General features: G+C 44.0%; 1 protein-coding gene across 1 annotated transcript; it reads left to right on the forward strand.

Annotated features, from left to right (window-relative positions):
- Positions 1 to 7,947, forward strand: LOC123021440 (zinc finger protein 420-like). Its single transcript, XM_044426161.1, has 5 exons — positions 1 to 36; positions 832 to 958; positions 2,137 to 2,247; positions 5,543 to 6,556; positions 7,067 to 7,947. Exons 1-5 carry the CDS (start codon positions 1 to 3, stop codon positions 7,945 to 7,947), a joined length of 2,169 nt encoding a protein of 722 aa, XP_044282096.1.
- Positions 7,948 to 9,335: the final 1,388 nt, after the last annotated feature.

The raw sequence follows: 9,335 nt of genomic DNA on the forward strand, positions 1-9,335 counted from the left end.
ATGGAGAGAGTACCCCTGAAGAAACACCTGGGATGGGTAATGCCCTCAAGCTCTTGGATATCCAAGTGCATGTCTGAAAACCTCTTCATAAAGGGCCACCTTAACCTGCTGGCAAAAGGGTTTTGCACTCCTTTCCCCCAAAAGTGAGAAGCAATGGTTGAGTCTCACCTGAGGCTGCTGCCTTCTTCTGGGACAGAGCCTGCCATGGAGCCAAGCCAGATAGAAGATTCTCCAGAGACTCATGAGGAAGGAGATGGGGAGAAAGAAAGAGAATAAAGCTAGATGGAAACACAAAGCATTCTTTTTTCCACCCCCTTCCTCCTGGTGGACATAAAAAGGATCAGAAGAAATGTCCATCTAGTGTACGAGCCACACAACCTGGCCAAATCAGAAGCATCAGTACTCAGAGTGTCTGGGTGGACTGGCCGAGCGTGAATGGCCTAATTAAAGGCCATCTAAGCTCACAAGCACCTCCACAAGCTGTGGCAGTGGGATGCTGTGGAAAGGCAATGGGTGGGTAAAACTGTGCAGTGCCTCTGCACCCACACCCTGCAGGCAGCCTGGGATTATGCATCTTAGCACGCTTCCATGGATGACAGGAAACATCTCTGCAAGCACCAGTGCTCTTGAGCAGAGCAGAGCCCTTCACCCCGGCTGCGACAGCAGCACAAGGTGCCCCTCCAAAGGAGTGCAGAGGGAGGCAGAGCTGCCCCGGATGCTCACATGAGCAGGGCAGCTGGGGGGCTGCCATCTGTTTCTTGTCTGTGACTGAGGCTCCATCACTGTTTATTGAATCATGGAGGCTGAGCCGGGGTCTCTCTGTTCTTGCAGGGGGTGGTGACATTTGAAGATGTGGCCGTGTATTTCACAGAGGGCCAGGGGGCCCTGCTGGGCCCAGACCAAAGAGCCTTGTACACAGAGGTCATGGTGGAGAATTATGGGAACGTGGCCTCTTTGGGTAAGGAACCTGGTTTTTCGTTTCGTAAGAATGTGGGTGCTCCTATCTCTGAGTACTTTTCTCCAGTATCTCCTGTTAAGAAATAAAGGCTGCTTATTATTGTACTGATTTTTCTGCATATTTTTTCTTGCAACCAAACCCAGCAGGTGACATGAAAGACTTCCTCATTTACCTGCTCATGGGCTGCAGCATCCCCCTTTATTATTCATTTGTGGGTTATATTTCTATCCTGCCTTTTTTCAAAGCACCTGAGGCAGCTTACATGGTCCTTCTCTCAGTGTTATCTTCACAACAACAACCTTGTGAAGTAGGTTAGAGTGAAAGTTAGTGACTCTCCTGAAATCTACCAGTGGGGTTCCTGACCAAGTGGGGATTAGGACCCAAATCTTATCATTCCCAGTCCAGCACTCTAATCACTATGTCACACTGGTTGCAATTCTGCTGCAGTTGATCCTGGTGCATCTGTAGGCATGAGAAAGATCTTCCTGTGTACAAGTATGTGTCTCTGCGTGTGAGAGAGTCTGTCAGCATGTGATTGTGTGCATGTGTGTTAGAAAGAGAACGTCCGTAGCGCGCGCGCGCGCACACACACACACATTCTTTTTGATTTAGAGAATTAAAGAACCTCATTTTTAAAAATTAAATTGAACTTTATTTTTCTAAGAGTTTAAATACTCAGTTTCCCATTCCAAAGTGCTCATTGTGATGAGTTCCATCATAAGCCTGCAAAATCTATGCTTACATTCTCATAAAAACAAATTAATGGTTCAGCCACAAACACATTGAATTAAATACTGGGAAAACCTGGGAATTCATTTCAGTTTTTCACCAGAATGTTTCTATTCAGCTTAACTGCTGGTTTTTGCTTCCACAGAAATCTGGGGTTTCAGTTTCTCTGGCTAAAGTTGCATTTCCAGGGCACAGGCTGGGTAGGATTTTTATTTTGTACTTAGTCATTTTGGAGCTGGGCCAAGCAAGGATGAGGCATTCATGAAGACAGACAATATAAAATGGTGGGTAAAGAGTAATGATTTTATTGTAAAACAAATCAGACAAGTTGTTCTAATTATTGAGACCCATCATGTTGCAGTGGGTAGTGATGGGGTTCCTTCTCTGGAGATGTCGTAGAGGCTTCAGAGTGAATGATGGTGCTTCCTCTTCTCTTCTTTCCTGAGAAGGTTTTCCAGTCTCCAAGCCTGAGCTCATTTCCCAGCTGGAACAAGGAGAAAAGCCGTGGATGCCAGATTCTGCGAGCTCGGATGGGAAGGAATCCTCCAGGGCCCACTCAGGTGAGGCATCTGTATGAGCCCACTTGACCCACATGGATGGTTTCTTGGTGTCTTGAAATTCTGCTCTCTCTTCCCCACACCACAATTTAGTATGTTTGAGTCTCTCTCTCTTTTTAAAGCGTTTCTTATTTTTACATAAGGTCAAGCTCAAGTACTTATGCTGTATAAAGTTCTGTAATGTCAAAGTTACAATGGCTAGGAAGAATCACATATTTATATTTAAATCTCAAGATGTTATATCACTCCAATACCACCTCTGTATTTCTGGAGGTCTGAAGTCTTTTTTTTTAATTAACAACCATTTTTTAAAAATGGAAAACCTTATCTTTATGAAACTTTGTGGCTTGTTCAACCCTAATTCAGGAGTGCCCAAAGTGGTGCCCCCAGGCACCTGTAAAACATCACATTTTAAAAAATAAATGTGTATATATTCCCAGCAGTCACTGTATATGAAATGTATACACCTTTCAAGCAGCTAGAAACAGGCATCGGGAAAAGTGTTCCAAACGTGAAGATGATGTTTATTTGTCACCTATTTAAATACTGAAAGTGTTGTAAGGTCCTGTATCCACAGCAGTACAGTGTTTATTCTTTTAATATTGTAAATCAGCCATTTAGTTGTCAAAAAGGCCCGAAGAATCCTTTTACAAGGTCCATTTATTAATTTCCATGAAGCAGGTAAATAATTTTAAAATGTGTGTACATCCATGAATATTAAATACTGTTCCAGAAGCATTAGCTGAACTGCACTGCCAGCTATTAGCCAAAGTGGACAGCCCCTTATTAAAGAGACTTTGGACTGTGCAATAGACAAGGAAGAGGAGATTTTGCTGAATAAGAAGCAGCCGAAGGATCATAGGCGCAACAGGCAGGTGTCAGAGTGCCCATTTACTGATCAGGCATTTTGAGGTGGAGCCCAGCCCAGCCCCTCGGATTCCCAAATGTGTCCACAGGTCCAAAAAGGCTGGGTACTCCTGCGCTATACATCTAATGTGACACAAACCACTTGCCCCCCTTGGACCAGCCTGACTTGGTTTTCCACCCTTATGCTACTTCCATCCACGCTGTTGCCAATAACTCTTTATGGTTTACATCATCAGAAATGACTGGAAGTGCTAACATGCTTTTTGTGCGTCTGGAATGGATTTAAAGGTCTTTAGCCAGGTTGCACAGGAGCACCTGCTCACAGCACGGGAAACAGCGTCCCCCTGGTCAGCATCCTCTCCAGCATGATGATGTTTGGTCTCCATGATGCAGTCTTCCCACATATATGCCAGATTGAGCACTGAGTCTTTAAATCGGGCTGGTGTGGTTCTTAATGGTTGCCTCGACCACCCCGGTTCCAGTGTGCTTCCGAAACGGTTATTTCCAAATCTTTCTCACACTTTGTTTTGTCCCCATGGAAGACCATTCACTTCTGCAACTCCCCCGAAAGCCATTCCGCATTGGTGGCAGTGAATTCCATAGTTTTATCTATGTGCTGCGGGAAGAAGTCCCTCCTTTTATCCATCCTGGATCTTCTTCCAGTTGGCTTCATGGTATATCCTCTGATTCTTGTATCATGGGTGAAGAAATTATTTATTTATCTATCATCTATTCATTTATTTCATTTCTATACCACCCTACAGAAGAAGTTCTCTGGACAGTTTATACAATCCATTAAAAGCAGGTGATAATATACAATAAAATATCATAAAATCAGGGAAAAAATTACAAGTTTAAAACAGCTAAAAACAGGTACTAAAAACATGCCATTGAAAAGATGACAGATTCAGTGCCAGTTGGGCCACAGTGGGAAGATTATTCCACAGATGGGGCCACCACTGAGAAGGCCCTCCCCCTTGTTACCACTCTCTCCACTTTCTTTGGAGGTTCCACACCATACATAATTTTACCATTTCCATTACTTCTTTTAATTGCAGAATTTCCAGTCAATGTTAAAAGACCTTTGGCCTTCTTCAAAGCTGAATTTTTTTGTACAAATGTTCTGACCTGTGGGTTAAGCAAGTAGATTTTTCAGTGTCCCTGGAGCTTGTCTAATATTTCACCCTCCATTGTGCTGAATCTTCAAAGCAAATGACGCTCCACCGATTCAGAACACTGGGCTACCCTGTTAAGATTCCTGCCCCGTCTGTCATTCAAAATTACCCCAACTCGGGAAGATCTCGACCACACGCAGGGCCCTTTTGCAGCTCCACATGGTAGAAGGCATTCAGTGGTGGGGACCGAGCGGGTTTCTTTGCTTCACCTTCTCGGTTGCGATGCTCCTGGAAAGATGCATCAGGTCAGGTGCTTCCCCTTTGTTTAACTTGGGGAAGAGAGGAAGGGCCCGGCTGGGGAGACCTACTCAGAACGGCCATGCACAGGTAGTGTCGGCATTGGCCAGGGTGGGTGACCCCTTACAGGACTTGTTCAAATAGCACTGGCAGGGGCGGCTCCTTTCTCATTCCCCCAGCATCTGGCCTCTCTTAATCTCCTCCACTTTTGCAGTCATCCGGCCTTGCATCATGTCTCTCCTTTCCTTCTGGCAGCCTTTATGGCTTTAGGCATATCCTCTTGCCAGGCTGAGGTAAGGGAGAGCTTGGTGCTCGTGGGCATGTGACGGGTGCAGGCTGATTGCAGCCACAGGAACCTTCCTCTGCTGAGCTTCTGCTACCCCCTCCCACCCAGCGATGGCCAAATTCTCCTGCAAGTTGCGCACCCACAAACCCAGGGACAGGATGCCGTTGTGGGTGGCAGCATGGGAGAATTACCCTCCCTCTGTACAATCTTCACCACGTACATATTCCCCACAGCCTACCAAACTGCTTTTCAGCAGGCTTTGTAGAGCATAACTGAGAAGGGGAAGACAGCAGAGGAAGCGCCGGCCTCCCTGAAAATAATGTTCTCCAAGGCCTGCTAGCTAGCTAGAGTGGACGACCAGGTGAAGGAGAGGGTACAAACTCCCCCTTCTTCCCCCTATTCCAGTCTCCCCTGAAAAAGTGAGTCCCCGAGGGTCTGGGAGTGCAGTTCTTAGGGGAAATGGCCTTGGTCAGGTGACCTGGCACACCCACTAAATATGGCTGCTAGTCTGCCCTGGCTGCTGCAGCAGCCAGCAGGGGTATAAGGCAGCTCATTTCTGGGCTGATGGGAATGGAGAGAGAGGCAGGGCGGATGAAGGGCTGCCTTTGCACTCAACACGCAATACGAGCATTATCTTCATGGCTTGATTTCCCCCTGCAGTCTCCTTCCAAGGTTCCTCTCAGTCCCATCCTCCAAAGACCATTCTGTTTTTCTTTCCCCCTTATTCCAGCAGGTGAGTATAGGCAAAAGGACTCAAGCACCGGGTGCGCTGGAACCCTTGCCCAGAAATCAAGCACTGTCAAAAATCGCAAAGGCTACACAGGAGAGAAACCATATAAATGCTTGGAGTGTGGGAAATGTTTTGATTGGAAATCACAACTCATCACCCACCAGAGAGTCCACACAGGAGAGAAACCGTATAAATGTTTAGAGTGTGGGAGGTGCTTTTCTATTAAATCAAACCTAATGATCCACCAGAGAGTCCACACAAAAGAGAAACCATATACATGCCTGGAGTGTGGGAAACGTTTTGCTCATCTGTCATCCCTTGCAATACACCAAAGAGTCCACACAGGAGAAAAACCTTATACATGCTTTGAATGTGGGAAGTGTTTTGCTCTAAAATCACAGCTTATCACTCATGAGAGAGTCCACACAGGAGAGAAACCATATAAATGCCTGGAGTGTGGCAAGTGTTTTTCTATTAAATCAAATCTAGTGATCCACCAGAGAATTCACAGAGAAGAGAAACAGTATAAATGCTTTGAATGTGAGAAGTGTTTTGCTCGGAAATCTCACCTCATGACCCACCAGAGAGTCCACACAGGAGAGAAGCCATATAAATGTTTGGAATGTGGGAAATGTTTCTCTATAAAATCAGATTTAATAAGCCACCAGAGAATCCACACAGGAGAGAAACCTTATAAATGCTTGGAATGTGGGAAGTGTTTTGCTCTGAAATCTCATCTCATGACCCATCAGAGAGTCCACACAGGAGAAAAGCCATATAAATGCTTGGAGTGTGGGAAGTGTTTCTCTATTAAATCAAATCTAATGAGCCACCAGAGAATCCACACAGGAGAGAAACCATATACATGCTTGGAGTGTGGGAAGTGTTTTACTCAAAAATCAGTTCTTGTGACTCACAAAAGAGTCCACACGGGAGAGAAACCCTATAAATGCTTGGAGTGTGGGAAATTCTTTGCTGATTCCTCAGCCTTTGCAAAACACCAGAGAGTCCACAAAGGCAAAAAATGCTACAAATGCTTTAAATGTCAGATCTGTTTTGTTAAACGCACAGCCCTTCTGAGGCATCAGAGAACACACACAGGGCCAAAATCATATCAGTGCTTGGAGAATGGGAAGAGTTCTTTGAAATCCTATGTTATGACCTACCGGAGGGTCCGCACAGGAAAAAAACTGCATAAATGGTCCCAGTATGGGAAATGTTTTGAACAAAAATCAAATCATGTCACCCACCAGAAAATCCATGCAGGGGAGAAACTATATAAATGCTTGGAGTGTGAAAAATGTTTCGCTCAGAAATCACTGCTCATAAAGCACCAGAGAGTTCACGCAGGGGAGAAAGCATATAAATGCTCTGAATCTGAGAAGTGTTCTGCTCAGGTATCGCATCTCATGACCCATCAGAGAGTCCACCCAGAGGAGAAAGGTGAAAGACACTACAATTGCTTGAATTGTGAGATATGTTTTATTCAGAGTTCAGACATTCTAAATCACCAGAAAGCCCAAACAGGGACAAAGCCACTGAAATGCTCAGAGTGTGGAAAGTGTTTTCCTCAAAAATCACACCTCTTGACTCACCAGCGAGTCCACACAGGAGAGAGACCCTATAAATGTTTGGAGTGTGGGAAGAGTTTTGCTCAGAAATCATCTCTCAAGACTCACCAGACCATCCACAAAGAAGAAAAACCATATAAATGCTTGGAATGTGGGAAGTATTACGCCAATCGGTCCTCCTTTGCAGTACACCAGAGAGTCCATACAGGCGAGAAACCATATAAATGCTTGGAATGTGGGAAATGTTTTGCTCAGAAATCAGTACTCCTAAAGCATCAGAGAGTCCACATTGGAGAGAAGCTGTATAAATGCTTGAAATGTGACAAGTGCTTTTCCGATAAAACAGCATTTGCAGAACACCAGACAGTCCATGCAGGAGAGAAACCATATAAATGCTTGGAATGTGGGAAGAGTTTTGCTCAAAAATCTCCTTTCCTGGGCCATCAGAGAGTCCATACAGGAGAGAAACCTTATAAATGCCCAGAATGTGGGAAGTGCTTTGCACAGCAGCCACATCTAAGGAGGCACAAGAGAGTTCATACAGGAGAGAAACCTTTTAAATGTCTGGAATGTAATAAATGTTTTGCTCAGAAATCAGTTCTCATAAACCATGAGAGACTGCACACGGGAGAGAGACCCTATAAATGCATGGAGTGTGGCAAGTGTTTTGCTCAGAAATCACATGTCTTGACTCACCAGAGAGTCCACACAAAAGAGAGACCCTATAAATGCATGGAGTGTGAAAAATCTTTTGCTCAAAAATCGAGCCTTCTGACACACTGGAAAAGTCATATGGATGAGAAACCTTCTGAATCCTCCAAGACTTTGCCCATATAGTAGAAACTGAATTATACCTTGCCATCAAAGAATGGGCAGGTGAGAGAACTTTTTTATCTTAGAATTGATAGACCACTGGCCGTCAGAAAAAAATACTCCTGATCTGTCCATTTAGATCCCACTATAGAGTTGGGTGATGGGAATGTGCAGTTATAGGCAGGTATCAAAATGGAGGTGGGGTTTAGATGAAGTGTCCCTTCTTTCTCAGTTCGGCAATGTTATGCTCATAAAATAGCTAGAAACTTCTGCTTTAGAATTTTAAGACCCCGATAAGCTGCTATTCTACTAGAAAAGGGACATTTGGGATGACTGGCAAGTCATCAATTTAAACAGAAAAAACGAGGCCTCAGTGACTAAGGAAGGCAGTGGGGAAGCAATGATGAAGCCCTCTTCTCTCCTTCCATAGATGTTTCTGCTGCTGCTCCAGCCACTCCGTCAAGTCTCCTCCATACCATATGGACATTTCTCCCTCCTTAGATATTCTTATCCAATAAAAGGAGGGTCTGAATGACTGTTGCAGAAGGAGCTGCTGGATTTTCCATTCTTTGTGCTATTCCTCACGAAGCGAGAATTCACAGAAGTCCAACAATTCTTGTTTTCGTTTCTTCAATGCTTCAGTGAGCCCAAGTGCATACAAATTAAGTGGGATTGAAATAATAGTTTCATTTTTGAACTGTTATTTTTTTCTGGACACATTTTAACTGTACTAATCTTCTAATGTGAATACATTTTGCAGTTTTTTTACATACTCCCAACAGTAGCAGTACTGACAGGGAGTGTGTGCGTTTATCTGTCTCTGGGTTTATATAGGGTTTTTTCTATTATATTACAAGCCTTGAATATAGTACGTTAGTAAGCTGGAGCAAATGCATGTGTGTTTTAAATTGACCTTCCCCTGAAATGGATAATTTACTGCATAGAAGGAGAATTTTTTTACCAGGGGAAGAATTCAATTATATCTACCTCATCTCCTCCCCTCCTACAGTCTGAAGTATGGCAGTCTAGAGTCAAATTGTGTGGAGAATAGCTCATGACACCCAATTCACTTTCCTGTTCTGATTCTAGTTTCTTCTCTCTCAGACATACAGTCCAGAGTACCCTATAGAAAAATTGAGATCTTCTATAGGAGACCACAAATAGGCCAGTCAAGAAAGAAAATCTTGTTACTGGCTTCTTTGTGAGCAGGCCCATGGTTAGGCCAGATAGGTAGGATTCAGTCCTCCTAAATTTTGTCTACCTTTTCTCTATTTTTTTAACAAATAAATATATTTATTATGGAATTTTAGAAAATCAGCAAGAAACCCTTTCTTTTCTTCCATAAGTTTACAGGTGCTATTATTTGGAGGCAGTAGTGATGTGGAATTTACCTGAATATTCCTAATAGTACA

This window comes from Varanus komodoensis, unplaced genomic scaffold (genome assembly GCF_004798865.1).
Source record: "Varanus komodoensis strain SLA01 unplaced genomic scaffold, ASM479886v1 scaffold160, whole genome shotgun sequence".
In the NCBI taxonomy this organism is placed as follows: Eukaryota; Metazoa; Chordata; class Lepidosauria; order Squamata; family Varanidae; genus Varanus; species Varanus komodoensis.